The sequence below is a fragment of the Capra hircus genome, chromosome 6 (assembly GCF_001704415.2).
Source record: "Capra hircus breed San Clemente chromosome 6, ASM170441v1, whole genome shotgun sequence".
Classification (NCBI taxonomy): domain Eukaryota; kingdom Metazoa; phylum Chordata; class Mammalia; order Artiodactyla; family Bovidae; genus Capra; species Capra hircus.
In genome coordinates this window covers 105,909,617-105,929,430 of record NC_030813.1, presented here as the reverse complement: position 1 = coordinate 105,929,430, position 19,814 = coordinate 105,909,617, and the positions used below count along the sequence as shown (strand labels likewise).

General features: G+C 46.9%; 1 protein-coding gene across 1 annotated transcript in view; it reads left to right on the top strand.

The window, feature by feature from the left end:
- The window catches only part of CLNK (cytokine dependent hematopoietic cell linker), a 204,081-nt gene that overhangs the window by 97,113 nt on the left and 87,154 nt on the right, over window positions 1–19,814 (top strand). The window contains exon 4 of the mRNA XM_018049927.1: window positions 8,378–8,406. Coding sequence (XP_017905416.1) covers window positions 8,378–8,406 — 29 coding nt within the window. The remainder of the gene's footprint in view (window positions 1–8,377; window positions 8,407–19,814) is intronic.

Here is a 19,814-nt window from a genome sequence, read left to right as displayed (position 1 = left end):
GCATCACCTCATTGTCTAGAGATTTTTCTCTCCTGCCAATAATACCTGCTGCTGCTGCTAAGTCGCTTCAGTCATGTCCGACTCTGTGCCACCCCACAGACGGCAGCCCACCAGGCTCCCCCGTCCCTGGGATTCTCCAGGCAAGAACACTGGAGTGGGTTGCCATTTCCTTCTCCAGTGCATGAAAGTGAAAAGTGAAAGTGAAGTAGCTCAGTCGTGTCCAACCCTCAGAGACCTCATGGACTACAACCTACCAGGCTCCTCCATCCATGGGATTTTCCAGGCAAGAGTACTGGAGTGGGTTGCCATTGCCTTCTCCAATTAATACCTGCAGCAATAGCTAACTCCAGGGGACCAGGTGGAGCTGGCTGTCAATTCTCAGGTCCCAGGAGGCCGGTCCTCAGGGAGACGGCTTCCCTGTTCTATTCAGTGCACTGGGAGGCCCCCTGCCGGTCCTTGCCAGGCACCACAGCTCAACTCGGGGTGGGCCGCCGCTGCAGTAGGTCTGCGCTTGGCTTCCCTGGTTTTGCCCTTCCTGTTCTTCAACCGCTCTGAGGATCTGCGGCGCTGAGAGAGATGTTAAGAATCACTTCTGTTCCCTCTGGTCCCCTCACTGTGCAGAAAGTGTCCTTCCTAAAGATTCCCCCAAGCTGAGAGCTTTACGGAGGGTGCCAGGTGCTTTCAGAGGATGCATGGGAGAGCGTGCTGTCCCGCCAGCTCTCTGTGGTGTTCTGCAAGGAGCTCCTGCGTAAGCTCCTATGGGGAAGATGCTCAATAAACACGGCTGAAGGGAATAAGAAGAGTGAGAAGGAAGTAGATAAAGTCAGGGTACCCCAGGATGCTATGAGCTTGTACTCCTCCCAGCACCTGGCAGAGACTGGATCCTGAAATAGGTGATAAAAGAAACTTTTCACAGAGCAAGAAGGATGGAAAAACGAAAAGAAAGAGAAGGGAACTGCCTGGCAGTTCAGTGGCTAGGACTTGGCACTTTTGCTGCCGAGGGCCTAGGTTCTATCCCTGGTCGAGGAACTGAGATCCCACAAGCTAGGCTGCACATCCGAATAAGGGAGAGAGAAACAGGGAGAGATGGCAGAACAAACGGGAGAGGGACAGAGAGCATGTGGAGGGTGGAGGGGACAGTAGATCCGGGTGTTGCTCTGCCCACAGGAGCTAGAGTTGTCCTGGCAAAGCACCGCGCTCTGCACCGCTCACTAGTCTGCTGTATGACCATCAAACTGCCAAATGAATTTGTTTTCCTCTTTCAATATTTGTCAGGAGCTTAGATAACATATATGGAAGAGATTGTAGCTCACAGGGCATGCTTTCTGTCCCCCAAAAACTTACAGTCTAGTTGAGGAAAGAAGGAAAAGCGTAATTTAATATGAGATTTATGTAAGAAGTTAATAACTATACATTGCTTTGAGCTACACGAAGTGCACAATTAGAGCTGGAAGGGCTGACATAGAAGCTCAGGGGAGGGAAGGCTCTGGGACCCTGGTAGGGTAGGATGCCGAGGAGGTGAGAGTCAGACTAGGCTGGCCCCAGCCAAGAGTGTGGTGGGGGGTATGAGCGTTTCATGGTTCAGAATGAGATCAAACCCTGGTGGTGTCTTTCTCGGGATCACTTCAGGGAGTTGCATCCTCCCAAATATTTCTCTGTAAAAACAAAATAGAAAAGAGAAGATTCTTAGACCTAGTCAAGGAAATCTTTCACAAAAATATGAATCCATAATCCTATGCTGTTGGAGCAAATGTAAATTTGTGCAGCCACTATGGAGAACCGTGTGGACGTTCCTTAAAAACTAAAATTAGAGCTACCATATGATCCAGAAATCCTACTCCTGGGCATACAACCAGAAAAGACAAAAACTCTATTTCAAAAAGATACGTCCACCCCAAAGTTCACTGCAGTACTGCTTACTATTCACAACAGCCAAGACTTGGAAGCGACCTACGTGTCCATCCACAGATGAATGGATAAAGAAGATGTGATATATACCCAGAATGGAATATCACTTAGCCGTAAAAAAGAATGAAGCAATGCATTCGCAGCAACATGGATGAAGCTGGAGATTATCGTATTAAGTGAAGTAAGTCAGATGGAGAAGGACAAATATTATATGATATTGACTAATATGTGGGATCTGAAAAAAATGATACAGTGAACTTATTTATGAAACAGAAATAGACTCACAGACGTGGAAAACAAACTTATTATGTTCACCAAGGGGGTAGTGTTAGTTGCTCCGTCGTGTCTGACTCTTTTGAGACCCCATGGACTATAGCCCGCCAGGCTCCTCTGTCCATGGAATTTTCCAGGCAAGAATACAGGAGTGGGTAGTCATTCCCTTCTCCAAGGGATCTTCCTGACTCAGGGGTCAAACATGGGTCTCCTGCATTGTAGGTGGATTCTTTACCATCTGAGGCACCAGGGAAGCCCCACTAAGAAGAAAGGAAGGGGGATGAATTGGGAATTGGGTATTAGCAGATGTACGTAGATTAACAATACGACCTACTGTATAGCACTGGGAACTATACTCAATATCTTATAATAACCTATAGTGGAAAAGACTCTGGAAAAGAATATATATATATATATATATATATATATATATATATATATATATATATATATAAATGAAGCCTGTTGCTGTACACCTGGATCATTGTAAATCAATTAGACTTCCATTTTTAAAAGAACATTTCCATCACCTTCCCCAAAAAAGGAAGGAACCATTATTCACTTATTAAATACGAGACTTGATCTGATTCCACCTTGGTGTGAATTTCATCAGCTTCAAAGGAATAAGGAGTCATTCCTTATTCTCCAACGTCAAATTTGTAATGAAAACTGGAACCAGTCCCCAGGGGGGACTTGCATGCCCACCCATGGACCAGGTTCCTACGTGGTAGACACCCTGCAGGCCTCTCTGGGGGAGGCCGAGTCTGCGTGTGAACCCAGACATGGGCTGTGGTGGGGCTCGAGGCTGTCTCACTCCGGGGTTGTTCTCTCACCTGTGTTTCCCTGCGCCTGCCTCGCCGCCATCCACTAGCCCCTTCCCTCCTCTGTGCTCATTCAACAACATGCTTGTGAGCATACGCCGCATTCAAGGCACTGTGTTAGGTACCTGGTCTCCCCTTTAGGAGCTAAGGGCCTGGGGTAGGAAGTGTGAGAAGGGGAGCTGGGCTCCGCTCTAGTAATACGAGTGTGGGTTCCAGGTGCCAGCTGATCAGAGCAGGGTTTGGGTGCCCATGTCGGAGAAAAATAAAAACCCACCCTGCTGAGGCTGTCACACCTCTTCCTGAAACTGTTACACACCTGTCCTTCCCTCTCCACTCGGACATGTGTGCTCTGGCATCACTTTCCTGAGATGCGGCTCTGAGCATCCTTTATCCTCTGCGTTGAGACGCATCACACCATCTAGAGGTCAACACAGTCCTTCCAGCTTATCCCTCAGGTTCCCTGCCTCCAAGCTCCCTGTGCGTTTCCACACCTCTGCCCGAGTGTCTCCCTGATGCAAACCCTCCCCATCCCTCAGGGAGGTGGAGAGAAGAGGCTGGGCCCATCAGGTGGGAAATGCGGCACTAATATCCCATCGTAGCCCTGATGCTGATACCAAGATACTGTCCAACAAGAACTGCAATGAAGTGTGAGTGAAATGAGCTCCCGACATGCTGCAGATAGAGCAGGAAGAAGGGAATGAATTTAGAAACTTGACCTCCGCCTTCACTCCTTTTTGTTTTATATTTAAAAGGAGTTTTGCTGTTGTTTTTACTCATTAAATTGTGTCCAGTTCTTTTGTGACCCCATGGACTGTAGCCCACAAGGCTCCTCTGTCCATGGGATTCTCCAAGCAAGAATACTGGAGGGGGTTGCCATTTTCTTCTCCAGGGGATCTTTCCGACCCAGTGATCAAACCTGCATCTCCTGCATTGGCAGACGGATTTTTTTTACCACTGAGCTACCAGGAAGCTCCTAAAATGAGTTTGAAAACTGAAAGTTGCTCAGTCATGTCTGACTGTTTGCAACCCCATGGACTATACAGTCCATGAAATTCTCCAGGCCAGAATACTGGAGGGGATCTTCCCAACCCAGGGATCAAACCCAGGTCTACCCACCTTGGAGGTGGAGTCTTTACCAGCTAAACCACCAGGGAATCCCAAGAATACTGGAGTGGGTAGCCTAACCCTTCTCCAGCGGATCTTCTTGACCCAGGAATTGAACCAGGATCTCCTGCATTGCAGGCAGATTCTTTACCAGTGGGGCTACTAGAGGTAGTGACTATTAAAAAGATCAGTCATTTTCCCCAAAATCAGAGAACTTTATTCTAAAGTAATCCTTCTATTTCAGAAGCAGAGCTTTCAATGAGGTATGGAGCTGAGCCAGTTAATCCTGGAGGTTTGGGAGAGGGGATGAAATCACCCCAACCACTTCCCAGGGGTTTTGCTGCCGCATTCTGGACCAGCAGCAGGTGCCTGGGGAGACCCAGCGGGACCCACCAGACTCAAGAGGGTGATGAGGAATTAATCTCCAAGCCAGGAGCCTGACCCTGGAGACAGGATTAAGTCCCGTCTCTATGGGACCGGAATAACACACCATCCAAACTTTGTTCCCATGGATAAGACAACATGCGTGTACCCTGCCCACTCCATCAGACCCAGTTCTCCCAAGCAGCAAGGCAGGGGAGTTTAATCTAGGACCCTCGAAAAGTTAAAAATGATTAAACCTTTTAAATTATTAAGAAGTATTAAAAATTCAAACTAACTCAGAAATTAAACATCTTCATTTGTAATGAGCCTTAAATATTGAAAACCACCAACCTCTGAAGGCCAGCTTTGTTCACTCCACACCCCGTGAACTGCCCTGCCCACCATGTGGACACCTGCCTGTCCAAGCAGAAATAGAGAGGGACAGCTGCTTTCCTCGGGGCCAAGATACCAAAGGAGCAGAAGGGTCAGGAGGGCAGAGGGGCGGCTGCCAAGCGACACACCATTCAGCTGCAGCCTGTTCACACGTGGCCACGTGATGAATGCTGTTGACGAAAGCAAGCCAGGGAGTATCCTTGTCATTCCCTGGCAAGAGGCAGCTTGCTAACCATGGGCCTTGCCTGAGCACAGAGAGAATGCATCAAATCTCCAGGAAGTCTGCGAGCGGCATCCTTCATTAATCACCCTGGGCTGTCAGGCTGTGAAGAGTGTTAACACAGGAGCCTTTTCAGAGCGCTTGTCAGCTCCCAGTGTTGAGACCTGGTCTGCACTCCAGCCAGACATACCGCTGGAGTCCAGGACGCCTCCCCAGACCCCTCCTTGCAGCCTCCCTCCCCTTCCCCACCCCACCCCCACCCTGGGCTTTTGGGCTCAGCTGGAATAACAACATCATTCCTGCCTGGCTGCCGCTTCCTCTGCTAATTCATCTGGCTTGCATTGACGCACAGAGGACCCTGGGGTGCACAGTCCCAGAGGATATGACATATGAATGAGCACCGTGGCTTTGGGGCCCCACCAAGAGGAGTCAGCAGATAAACCACTTGCAGATGGTTTTACAATTGGGAGGAAGCTTCCAGAGGCAGGGAGCCTGGTGGGCTGTTGTTGCCTCGCCTGGTGAATAATAAGGCCATTCCTGTCACTGCCGATGGCTTTTGTGTCACTTTAGACACGTGACTTCTAAGTTTTAGTTGCATCTGCAAAGCAGGGAAAGCCCACAGGCCAGAGCTGAGCCCTGCTCAATGGCTGAACAGGTGTTTTTCCCTTCAGATATGCCCTTTTAAGCATCCCAAGACCTCAGTCCAGCCTCCAAGAATCTGAAGCCTGCAACCACAAATTGGGCATTATTTCCAACGTGCTTTCAGACGTTGATGGTCTTTGGGTCTAAAAACTGGGTGGGCGAGGGCTTCCCTGGTGGCTCAGTGGGAAAGAGTCCGCCTGCCAATGCGGGAGACACGGGTTCGATCCCTAATCTGAGAAGATCCCACCTGCCACGGAGCAGCCAAGCCCGTACACCACAACTGCTGTGACTGCGCTCTGGAGCCGGGAGCCGCCGCTACTGAAGTCCACATGCCTAGAGCCAGGGCTGTGCACCAAGAGAAGCTACCGCAATGAAAAGGCTGGGCACGGCAACTACAGTGAAAGCCCCGCTCGCCACAACTACAGAAACACTCGCTTAGTGACAAAGATCCAACTCAGCCAAAAAAGAAATAAGTAAATAAATAAATTTTTAAAAATAAAGTAAAAATGGGAGTGAGGCCAAGATTAGACAGAGAACGAAATCTTAATTTAAAACCTGAAGCTCCTCCTCCAGTCCCAGGAAGAGGGTGCCTCGTCCTCAAAGTCCCAGGGTCAGGACCACTTCCTGCCTGTGCTCACACGCTGCTTTCTGTCCATAGCCTGCCACGCCCGCATCAAGCTGCCTGTACCGTCGCAGGAATATATCATCTCCATGTCACACGTCAGGAGTTGCGACTCTGGGGAGCCTTTCGTGGCATTAATCAAAGACCAAGATGTCAGGGAAGAGGCCATGTGTGGAAAGTGTCAAGAGAGAGCTCTCAGGCCCCAGATAAATGATCTGCTCCTTCCTGGCTGATTTACTGTTAATTTCTGCAGGATCTTGAGCAACTTGAAAGAGAGCCAAGAGTGAACCACAGGGTACCTCAGGGCAGCTCACAGTCTTTCCAAAGCATGACTGGCCAGCACCTGCAGACAAGGGCCAGGGTAGGTGGCAAGGATATCGGGGCGGGGGGGCGAAGTGGGTTGTCCCACAGGCTGGTGGCAACTCCTTCAATCTTGGCAGGATGGGATGAGCCATGGAGCCCTGTGAACCCCACATTTCCTCCATGAACTTGGAACAGTGGTAGCGACCTCACAGAATCGTTTGGGGCATGAACCTTATGAGAAGAGGGCAACAGGCTGAGCTGGAAGTGGGACTCGTGGGCTATGATCTCCTGGTGACTATGATCTCCCAGCTTAACTCTTCTGTGCCCGGTGTCCCAGCCACCACCAATGAGACCTCATAAATATTTACACCCGGCATGTGTTATGATGCTCAATTAATTGCTCCTGTGACGCACTTCGAGAGCCTCGGAGGATAGGTACCCGGCAAAGACCAAGGGTTATTAAAGGCACAAACAACTAAGCTCACAGCAGGCTCATCCTTCAGAGCTTTCATTACCCCAGGGCCTTTCAGATCATTGCCCGAAATCTAGGGAAGAGGAGCTTCCAAAAGCACACTGCCCAAGGGAGAATGTGGTGGCCAGGAGAAGACCTCGTTGGTCTTCCGAGATAACTTCACCACTGAAGACATGCAAAGGCCTGAAAGTATTTGGAAAAAATAAATAACAATTCATCCTCACTAGTCATCAAGGAAGTGAAACAGATAAAAAGAATCAAGTAGCAAGAAGGAAAAGTTGTTTTAAATGGTTTTAAATGGTCGTGGATTTAACAGTGGTAAGATGTGATGAGATAATCACCCCTCACTCTAAACAAGAATATAGATTGAAAGATTGATGCAAACCGTCCAGAAGGCATGTGAGTGATATGAAACAAGGAGCTAAGAAGACTCACATTATCATTGTCAGACACTTCTACTGCACTTGATGGAGTCTCTCCAAGGAAATACTCAGCGATCAGATTCAAAATGCAATCAGGGGTCCACAATGCAACATGATGTACAGCTGCAAAAGGGAGCAAGAACCTAATTCCCCCTCCAGAAATCACACACCAGATAAACAGCATGTTTTTTTAGTAACAGTTAAAGATCTACAACGCAGTTTTTATCGGGGTACAATTGCTGTACAATGTCATGTTAGTTTCTTCTGTACAATGAAGGGAATCAGCTGTATATATACATATATCCCCTCCCTCTTGGTCCCCCCGTCCCACCTCCCCCATCCGTCTCCTCTAGGTCATCACGAAGCCCTGAGTTTGAGTTTCCTGTTCTTTATAGCAGGGTCAGTATACTTTACCCATGGTAGTGTATACATGTCAGTCCTAATCTCCCAATTCATCCCTCCCTCCCCTCCCTCCAGCACGGGTTCACACGTCTGTTCTCTATATCTGCAGGAGCCTACATATTCTTTCATATCATTTTTAGGCATCTATATATCACAATGCACGCAGACATCCTCATACGCACATGCGCACATATGCCTGAGCCTCGCCGAAATATTACCTGTGGTGTTGACCATTTTTTTCCCTAGATGCACGTCTCTATTTTTCTAAATTCTCTGTAATGAGCTGTTCCTTTGGGTCTAGAACAGCACAAGCACAAAGGAAGTGCTCTATAACTTGATCTGTGACCTGCCTTCGGTGACTACCTGCTCCTCTGGGGAGGACAATGAACTGAATGCAGCAGATGCTTACCTTGGTTCTCTTTTCTGTCCTAGGTCATGGCCCGGAATCGACAGTGCCACAGGTAAGTCAGGGCCCCCCCAGGCACCGAAGCAGTGGGAATGTCAGCAGGAGTCTGTTATTCCTCCTTCCACCCTTCTCCATTTTTCCTTGGATAAAGCTATCGGCCTGTTCAAGGTGACTTTAGTGGCCTGTTCAAGCAACCTCTGGTTGCTCCCAGGCTGGAAGTCTATGATGTCCACAGCTTTGGAGGCTGCCAGCTAGGTGGAGATCCGGGCTCTCCATTTACTAGCTGTGTAGCCTTGGATGTAGCACAGATCCCTGCGGGCCCCAGTTTCTTCATCTGCAAAATGGGTAGAACTCTGCCAGAGTGCCAGTATTTGTGGCCGGTCGTTATTGTTTGTTCAGCTAGACGGTACATAATGGGCTCCTTCTAAAACACGTGTTGGGCGAATGAATAAGCCAGAAACCACTTTTTGTGTTTCTCCTAGATCTCTTTTAAAAGGGCCTGGTTCCTATTAGTAGACACTTAGTTAAGACCCTGTTAAAGTTTGAATAAAGTATTACATATAGTTATTCATCTTAGAGTATTGTTATATCAAGGAAGATCCCATAAAATTTCCTAGAACACTGGTGGCTAGAAATGATGACTGAAACGAGACTTTTAAATAAAAGAGAGAAATTGGGAATTCCCTGGCTTTCCGGTGGTTAGGACTGCAAGCCTCCACTGCCAAGGGCCTGGGTTTCATTTCTAGTCAGGGAACGAAGATTCCACAAGGCATGGCCAAAAAAAAAAAAAAAAAAGAAAGAAAGGAAATGAGAAATTGACCAGAGGGAGTGTGCAAAGAAGCAATAGAGGCTTTGGGAGTGATGTCATCACAAATGAATTCACAGGATTCATTGTATTATATTATATATAATGAATTATTCTTTATATTACTTATGATGTGTTATATTCATATAACATACGTTGGAGAGTATAACCAGCACCCGATGTGCCCCGCACAGCAGCGAGAAGGAGGAAAAAGCAAAATCAACTTTGCAAGTATGAATATAAATAGGAAACAAAAGAACACCCAGGTCTAATCCTTCTTACAAAAGCTTCTCAGTCAGGTCCTAAGAGAGGTTGCCCTGACTCAGCCGCTCAGTCGTGTCCAACTCTTTGGCACCCCATGGGCTGTAGGCCGCCAGGCTCCTCTGCCCGTGGGATTCTGCAGGCAAGAACACTGGGGCGGGTGTCCATTTCCTTCTCCGGTTCTCTCAAGGCTGTTGTTCCTAAATCGTACTAAGTCTCTGTTGTCCAGCATATTCTCCCCACATGCTTGCCACCTCTCAACACCTTCTACCATCCACTTAGAGTTTGGGGAGCAGCAGCGGAGGGGCTGTAGAAAATTCTAAAGGGGATGGTGCCTCAAATGAGGTTGCTAATCTGATTCGGCGGCCAGTGAATGTTAAGTGTGACCTGTATTCTCTCCCTTGGGACTTGTTCTCCACCTGCCTTAAGGGAGAGGAAAACTGACAAACAGATTCCGTTTCAATAACAGCATTCTAGAGACACAAGCAACGAAACGGAAACAAATCAACCCAGCCTCCAAAGCTGATAGAGATGAAGCTGCCCAGACTTGCCCAGAGAACTTGAATCTACACCCTAACAAAAATACTTAGTGAACCAGACCACCCCAGCCTCTGCAAGCTTACACACTATGGCCTGTCTACTGAACTAGAATAAAGCTGATATAATTAAAGACACATGTGAAGATTTATATAAAAGACAGTTTATCACTGTGATATTTATAACATTCCCGGGTAGTTTAAAGGTGCTTGCAATTTTGAATCATGCGACCCATTGAAAATATGGTAAAAATACAGTTGAAATTAAAAGAACGTCTATATGAAAGAATACTATATAGACATTAAAAATGATGATCTTGAAGCATAGTCACTGAGGGGTATATTATAGCAAGATATTATATGAAAGAGCAGGCAAGAAAACACACACACACACACTGTGATCATACACACATAATTTATATCATGTCTGTATATGGGTGCTTGTATGTGTGTTAGTGATTTTGCTCTACTTAAACATTTATAGTGGCTATCTCTCAGTTGGGAAAGAAACTGCCTGCCATGCAGGAGACCCAGGTTCGATCCCTGGGTCAGGAAGATCCCCTGGAGAAGGAAATTGCAACCCACTCCAGCGTTCTTGCCTGGGAAATCTCATGAACGGAGGAGCCTGGCAGGCTACAGTCCGTGGGATCACAATGGGGTCACACAACTTAGCGATCAAACCACTATATCTTGGTATGGGGATATTATTGTGACTTTACTTCTCCTTTTTGCTCATCTGTATCTTATGATTTTCCTACAGCAGCATATTTTTTATGCTCAAAACAATCTATCAAAAACAAAAAAAATTCTCTAGGCCTGGGAGAAGACAGACACATATCCAAACTTGGAAAACCTGTCAATACCAACATCTTTTGTGATACATAGAAAACAGTGTCAAGTTTTTCCACAAAAGAAACTCAGGAGATTATCTCCTTTCACTGAATAAAGATCAATATTGGAGAGGACAGCCCACTTAGAAAGTGCGTCCTTCCGCCTTAGTCACAGTACACAATAAAAACTCTGATAAAGATGTTTGTTGGTTGACTCAATTAAACAGACAACAAATTTCATTTTTACAGGAATACTTGTTTTTTTTTGTTTTTCCTAAGGAAAATCAATCTTAAAGGTTGTGGTGGTTTTTTTTTTTTTTACCCTTATACAAATTTTAAGACTTGGCAGGGGGAGAAAATGGTAGGTAAGGAATATGTGAGCATCCACTGCCGCCTGCTGGCCATTTCTAGGTAGTGCAATATCTGTATTAATATAGCAGAGGCTCCTTCTCCCCTATAATGCTGGGGAAGCTGGTGAACAGAAACAAATTGAAACGTTAACAATCAAATTGCAGGAAAAAGCTCTCCACCCAGTTTTCATAAACACAAGCCAGGATTCCAATCATCCAAGGCTGATAAGCCCACGGATTTACAATTGCCTTTAAAATCCAGTATGTATCAGAATCTCAGCAGCGAAAAATGCTTATCACAAGCCTACGCCAGGGTTTGTTCTTTGGCAGAGCTATAGTGAGGCGAGAAGGATAATTCTAATTCAGGTAGTGCTAGGATAGTCTTTTGAGAATCACTGGCTGAAGAAAAAAATATAGACAGGTGGATGGAAACTTATCAAGTCTGCCTCCACCAAGAGGCAGCTGCCTGTTTAACTATCACCATTCATTCATCCATTTATCCATTTCATTCAGCCAACTGAGGCAGTTTCTTAATATGTCAGATACTCTAAGCAGCTTTGGCCACGAGTTTTTGTCTGTTTGTTGTAATTGATAATAATTCTACTTCATGCAGTTATCAAAGCACATGTAACATCAGTACACTAAAATACTCTTAAAAACACAAGATGCCATCACAATTCAATGAGATGTCTTGACCACAAGTTTTTGAAAAGGGAAATAAAAGTGAAAGTTTCCCAGGACTTGGCTTGTCTAAGATTCTCATACCGCACTTTACAGATGAGGAAACTAAGAGCTAGAAAAGAGAAGTGAATTTCCCAGAGCTATCTGGTGAGAACCTTGAGCCTGTTCTCCCAACTCCCAGTAAACATTTCCCATATAGCTATATCTACAAGTTTAGACTATTTGTGACTTGAAATTCACAGATCATAACCTTCAGATCAGGAGACTATGAGTCAGTGAATAAAACTGAAATTCATTCACTGAAAACTGAAATCTAGCCAAAAGAGCTAGATGACTGAGCAGGTAGATAGATAGATAGATAGATAGATAGATAGATAGATAGATAATTAATAAATGGATAGATAGACAGAGATTTAATATGTATGAGATATATAACATACATAAAATTGCTGTTCAGTTGCTAAGGTGGGTCCAGCTCTTTGAGGCCCCATGGAAGGCAGCACACCAGTCTTCCCTGTCCTTCACTATCTCCCAAAGTTTGCTCAATTTCATTTCCGTTGAGTCAGAGGTGTTATCTGTCCATCTCATCCTCGTACATAAATTACCTATGTCTATATATTCTGTTTCTATTCTTTCTTTCCCTGCCTGCTTCCCTCCTTTCTTCCTTCTTCCTTCTCCTCTTGACTATATAAGTCATATAGTCAAGATTTATTCAACATCATAAACCTTGACTCAGAGACTGAAAGCAACTCTAGGAAGTCCCTTCCTGCCTTTCCCCATAGCCATGGATGGATGCCAAAGAGAAGAGGTTCTAAAGTTTGGGACCAGCCAGGGTGCAGAGTGTAAATGACCCCCATCTTCACAGACCAAGAAGAAGAGCAGGCTGATGCCTTCTATCCCCAAATACCTTCAAGTTTTTAAAGGATAAAAATAGAGAAAGGCATCCTCATGTGGGAGAAAGAACCTGGGATGTGAGTATGGAATTCCAATATCAGTGAGTTCTGAGAATGAGAGAAAATGGAAAGAAATTAACCTATCAGGTGGGGTGCCTAGTATGTGCCAGAGCTTTTATAAACTTGTCTAATTTAGCTGTAGGGTACACAGTTTATTCTCTTCGATGCATGATTAGCCAAACAGGGCCCAAGCGAAACTAGGGAACTTGTGGAGACGCCAATAGACATAGACACCAATAGCATAGAACTCAGCTTCATCACAGCACACGTGTTAAGCTGGGCCCCAAACAGTGTCAGCCTTGGTTTCTCAGTCATTGACCCCCAGAGCCTCTTGGCTAGAAGGAAGCTCTGCTTGAAGAATCCTTCTGAATAACTGACAGGTGCTTGTAAATGGTTGAATGCTGGAAGGCACATATTTTGTCTGAAAATGGGCACTAACTAATGAACAAATTCCTAATATAGATCTGAAGATCTAAAGATCTGGACTGAGTGAAAAAAGATTTGGCCTTGAAGTTGACCTTGAAAAGACATGAAATGCAGAACGGAGCAATTCCTTAGGGGGGCACTGAGCCGGAGAGTTATTTATTTAAGCTTCTCAACAGTTATTTGGGGTAGATACTCTTATTCCTGGGCTTCCCAGGTGGCGCTAGTGACAAAGAACCCTCCTACCAATGCAAGTGATGTAAGAGACTCGGGTTCAACTTCTGGGTCAGGAGATCCCCTGGAGGAGGGCATGGCAACCCACTCCAGTGTTCTTGCTATGGACAGAGGAGCCTGGCGGGCTACGGTCCATAGGGTCACAATGAGTCCAACACGACTGAACGGCTAAGCGTGTAGGTGCACACTCTTATTCCTACCAGGCTTGCCTGAGGTCACATGGCCAAGATTCGAACCTAGAACTTCTCATTACACTTCTGGGAAACATGGGCCCGTGCCTTTGATCAGAGGCTCTACTGTGTTTGTTAATGGAGAATCCCACAGCTGAGAACAAAATTTAAGGCAGCAAGACACTTTTAAAATGAAATCGTGGAGCTTAGACATGACAAATGTTTATTTTCTACGTAAGTCAAGTCCAGAGGTACACAGTTCAAGGCTGTTTGGCGGCTCTGTTCCTTGAAGTTCTCAGAAACCCTGCCCCTCCTGCCTTGCTCACTCTCGTCGTCTGAAATAGTGATGTCTGCAGGAGCGAGGAAGGGAAGGAAAAGACGGAATGAACAGCACGCAAAAATTTTCCTCGAGAAAGTCTCCTGGAGACTGTGAGTTGATTTTCCATCTCTTCTATCAACCAAGACTTGGACCCATGGCCAAGTGATGATAAGGACATGCAATAAGGACTTGCTCTAGGTGGCCGCAGACCCTGCTACCCATGAGGGGTTCTAATGCGGAGAAGCGAGGGAAATATGTGGGGGACACAGTCTTGGCTCTGGGCACTTAGTGACGGGAAGTTGGGATTCACCAGCCTCTTGCTTTTACCAGATATTTATGAGTGAGTTCCAGTACTTGGGCCATCCGATGCGAACAGCTGACTCACTGGAAAAGTCCCTGATGCTGGGAAAGATTGAGGGCAGAGGGGAAGAGGGCGCCAGAGGATGAGATGGCTGGATGGCATCATTGACTTAACAGACATGATCTTGGGCAAGCTTCGGGAGATGGTGAGGGACTGGGAGGCCTGGCCGGCTGCAGTCCATGGCGTGGCCAAGGGTCGGACATGACTGGGCGGCTGGACAACAGCCCTCGCCCTCACCATACTTCTCTCCCCTGTGTCTCTCTCTCTGAAACCTTGTGACTGAAATGAAAGCAGAAGCTCATTTTGCTTGGGGAACCTGTCTGCTTTGGGAATACAGTCATCTGAAGGGCCTGTGAACTGACTTCACTTCGTAGAGAAACAGAAAGTTCGAGGACTCTGCGTTTACCTACTTCGGCTCCCCTTCTCATACCAGAGAAGCATATTCTCTTCCCGGAACCAGCCCAGGATTTCCTTCTCCTGTGACCACCTCCCAGTAGCAGCACTGAGATGCTTGGACAGCCACCCCGTCCCTGGAAAGGGGTCATAGATCAGGCAGCAAGCTTGCACCTCCAGGGGCTTAAGTTCATGGACCTGTTTATTAGTGAAAATAGTCTGAGTCTCTCTGAAGTGTTAGTCGCTCAGTCGTGTCTGACTCTTTGCAACACTGTATACTGTGTAGCCTGCCAGATTTCTCTGTGAATGGAATTCTCCAGGCAAGAATACTCTAGAGTGGGTTGCCATTCCCTTCTCCAGGGGATTTCCAACCCAGTCATCAAACCCGCATCTCCTGCATTGGCAGGCAGGTTCTTTACCTCTGAGCCACCTGGGATGGCCCACCTTCCACGGCATGAGAGTTGGAGTATCTATGTCAGTAATTCCCAGATTTCTGAGGCCAGAGTAAATACCACCGTGGGAGCTTGTGTAAAAAGCAGTTGGTCTGCTCATGGACCCAAGTTTGCTTTCTTCTGTTTTATAAAGCAACCAAGATGCGACTGGTCAGGGGGCCAAAACTTGGTGGGTATATTGGACACTCTTGCCACACATCTGTAGTCATGAGATGTCCACGTTCAAGACCAAAGTCTGGGGCAATTGTCCCTGCCAGTGAGGAAATCCCCCTGAGTTTACATGGCACATATTCATCTTCACTTCCCTCTTAAAAATAACTTTTAGGGAAATGTTGTCTTTTGTAAAAAAAAAAAAAAAATGTCTCCTTGAGGGTCACACAGAAGTCAGTCAGTTCTCTGCGGCTGTGGGGTGCCAGTGGGTGATGGGGGACCCTCCACTGACACGGCATCACCATCACTCTTTCAGGATGATGATGTGGAAAGCTACTGAGCAGCTTCCTCATCTTTCTAGAAAACCTCTCTCTCTCTGAGAAGCCAACCTACCTGTCAGTCCCAGGGAGACTCAAAGACCTGGAAGAATTGGGAGGAAGTCACTAGGGTGAGGATCTGGGTCCAGCAAGAGAGAGTGCCAAAGTCAAGTTCACTCAGCAAGGGAGAGGATCAAGTTCATCTTGAAGTTCCATCACTGGTTCCATGTCCCGGGTGTTTCTGCAGCAGACTGGTCATTTATTGTCACTTACCATACACAGAGTTAAGGAGCAATCAGAGCCTGGGGTCTCACCACTGCCTCGGAGGAGGCAAGCACCACCGTCTGTAACTGTGTAATATATTCTTTGGCTTGCTTTGTTCCTACACACTATGGAGAAGTTGAGCAGATTATATTAATCAGGGAGGACTAACATCTATAATGCATAAACTTCAGAGCTTAGTAGTTCTGTTTCCCTGGTGGCTCAGACAGTAAAGCGCCTGCCTACAATGCAGGAGACCCGGGTTCAATCCCTGGGTTGGGAAGATCTCCTGGAGAAGGAAATGGCAACCCGCTCCAGTATTCTTGCTTAGAAAATCCCATGGATGGAGGAGCCTGGTAGGCTACAGTCCATGGGGTTGCAAAGAGTCAGACACGACTGAGTGACTTCACTTTCACTTAGTAGTTTAATAAAATAAAGGTTTATTTCTTGCTCACATCACAATCCAATGGAAATTGAAGGGAATGGCAACCCACTCCAGTATTCTTGCCTAGAAAGTCCCACGGACTGATGGGCCTGGTGGGCTACAGTCCATGGGGTCACAAAGAGTCAGACATGACTGAGTAACACTCATACTTCTTCCAAACACTCATTCAGGATTCACTCTGCTTTTTCCCAGTGACTTGCACTATCCCCGAGGACCTTGGGGTCCTCCTTCTCTGGTCAGCCACTGGGGCAAGAGTGAGAGATGGAAGGTCAAGTGGGATGGCCTGGAGTGGAATCTCCCACACCTGCTGTGTCCCAGTGGCCATAGCACCAAGCCAAGGCCATCAGTGGAAGAAACACCAGGAACTGTGTGCCCAAGCAAATGGGGTTTGATGAGCACACAGCATTCTCACCGCCATGCCGGCTGCTAAGATAGTGAGGACCACAGCTGGAGGATGCTCCTAATTTTCACCTGATGTTGATAGTCAGGGATGGTCCCCCAGGGCAGATGACATTTAAAATATAGTATGATGGATGATGCTTTCGAACTGTGGTGCTGGAGAAGACTCTTGAGTGTCCCTTGGAATGCAAGGAGATCAAACCCATCAATCCTAAAGGAACTCAACCTTGAATATTCACTGGAAGGACTGATGCTGAAGTTGAAGCTCCAATACTATGGCCACCTGGTGTGAAGACCTGACGCATCGGAAAAGACCCTGATGCTGGGAAAGACTGAGGGCAGGAGGAGAAGGGGGTGAAAGAGGATGAGATGATTAGATGGCATCACTGACTCAATGGACATGAATTTGAGCAAACTCCAGGAGATGGTGAATGATAGGGAAGCCTGGTGTACTGGTCCCCATGGTCCACAGAGTCGAAAAGAGTTGGGCACGACTAAACAGCAATAACAAAACAACAGTGATGGATGAGAAGGATCCAGGCCTGGGCAGAGCTGAGACAAGAACATTCTGGACTGGCGGACAGCGCATGCAATGTCTCGGAGGCAGAGGAGCTTAGCATACAGCATGGACTTGAGAAGAGGCTGATGTGCCTGGAGTTCAGAGGAGGAAGAAACTGGAAAGAGATGAGACCAGAGACGGGGCAGGAGCTGGGTTGTGCTGGGCTGTGCTGGGCTCCGGGAGCCACAGCAGGAAATCAGACTCTGTTTCATGGGCCATGAGTGACGGGAGCTGATTTACAGGTTCAAAACTGTGCTTTTAAAACTATATTTCCAAAACTCTGCTTTGTTCATAACACAGAGAGGTGCTGAGGGTCACAGAGATAAAAGATAATCCACTCCCTTCCCTACAGGAGGACGGCGTGTGTATACAACAAAGAAGCAATCAGATGCTGCCTCTTTATTTAAGTGTCGTGGTGAGTGAGACAGAAAACAACAGCTCTAACGATTTCGCGAGATTAAAGTAACATGGAGGGGTCAGAAAGGGAAGCCCCAGGAGAATCTCAAAGGACACTGAGCATATTGGAAAACAAAACGGAGGAGGCAGGGACTCCAGGTGGAATCAACACAAGCAAGGACTCAGAAGGGGCGTGTATCGTACGTGGGGAATCCAGGAGGGGCTCAGACTGCCAGGCTGCTGAAAGAAGAAACTTCTCCGTTCTCCATGAAGACGTGGTTACAATGACTACACTCAAGGAGGCCAGTCTCCTAAAATGAAATGATATTGAACCTGGACTTAGTGGCATTGCTGTCCTGGATCATGAACATCAGAGAAATTCCCCAATAATTCTATGCTCATTTGTTCCTGCCAGACTGGCTGGTGTAACAGGTGACTTTATTCACTTAATTCATGAGAGAGAGAGTGTGTGTGTGTGTGTGTGTGTGTGTGTGTGTGTTAGTCACTCAGTCATGTCCGACTCTCTGACCCCACTGACTGCAGCCCTCCAGGCTCCTCTGTCCATGGGATTCTCCAGGCAAGAATACTGGAGTGGGTTGCCATTTCCTTCTCCTCATGAGAGAGTGCAAATTGCAAAAGGGCTGAAAAACCTGTGGGTTTCTCTGCCAGGGATCTCAGTAGAGGGCGTAACTGTACTGGGACAGGAAGATGGTATTAGTGCCCCAGGGGGGTGGTCACTGCTGGTCCTACCACCAGGATGGACAGTGGACAGGTGCAGACAGGATTCTGCTCCTCCTGGCTCACTGTCTCAAGGAGATTCGCTTTGACTACTTGACACTGGCCCCATGCTTGAGTCCCAGGCAAATTCCAGAGAACTGCGTTTCCACTGAGCCCAAGTTCCATGAATTTACACATTATACCTTACAAAAGACTTGGGCATACTGACACAAATTCACAACTATTAATTTTGAATTTCAGTATGGGAAGAGAGGCTTCCCAGGTGGCACTAGTGGTAAAGAACCCGCCTGCCAATGCAGGAAACGTAAGGGCTGCCAGGTCGATCTCTGGGTCAAGAAGATCCCCTGGAGGAGGGCATGGCAACCCACTGCAATATTCTCATCTGGGGAATCCCATGGATGGAGGAGCCTGGCGGGCTAGAGTCCACAGCGTCGCAAACAGTCGTACACAACTGAAGCAAGTTAGCACACACACGTGGGAAGAGAATTTAGGGTGAATGGACAAAAGTTATAGAACATGATGAAACCGGACCAAAAGGTAGCAATACATATCGTACCATAGTCCTCTACCCTATTTGGACACAGGCCAGAAATTTGTCCTGAGAGTCTCATCAGCCAAAGGAGGAAGGGAAATACGCTCTTTTCTAGGACTGATGCTTTTCCTTCACTCAAAGCAAACGAAAAGCTAAGCTGTGTGCAGCTTCCAATCCTGAGACCTGCTAGAAGCTTCTCACAAATGTGCTAATAAACAGAACATGATAAGAACATTTTCTGCCTACGGTGTTCCTAAATTCAGACGAACAGCATGAACCCATACTGTAATTTAGGAAAATTAAGTCTATGAGGAAGCAAAAAGACCTGTAGGCTATGTGAGCAATTCTTTGGTGGCTTTGCATAATCTGAGGATGAAATGTGAAACATTTACCCTGACTGCACTAGATAACCTTTGGGCAATCTTTCATTGATCAAGTTCAAAGGAAGCAGTTGAGCGTTGAAGCACCCCCGGCTGAGCAATATTTATTCAGCAAATGCCTATCAAGAACTCATGTGATCCATTTGGGCCCTGCACCTGAAGCCAGGGACAGATGAATACGTAGATACGGTCCCTAAGCTCAAACTAGAAGGGGACGACAGAGGATGAGATGTTTGGATGGCATCACCGACTCAATGGACATGAGTTTGGGTAAACTCCAGGAGTTGGTGATGGACAGGGAGGCCTGGCATGCTGCAGTTGATGGGGTCACAAAGAGTCGGACACGACTGAGTGACTGAACTGAACTGAAGCTCAAATCATGTAGTCTGTTCAAGAAAGCAATGTCTGGATAGATAACAGTGTGTGGATAGATTAGGCAAATGCAACATGTGTGTCAGAGGGGGAGGGGACAGCACCCCAGGTCCTTGGCTGAGATGCTGCTGAGTCATCACTTGGGT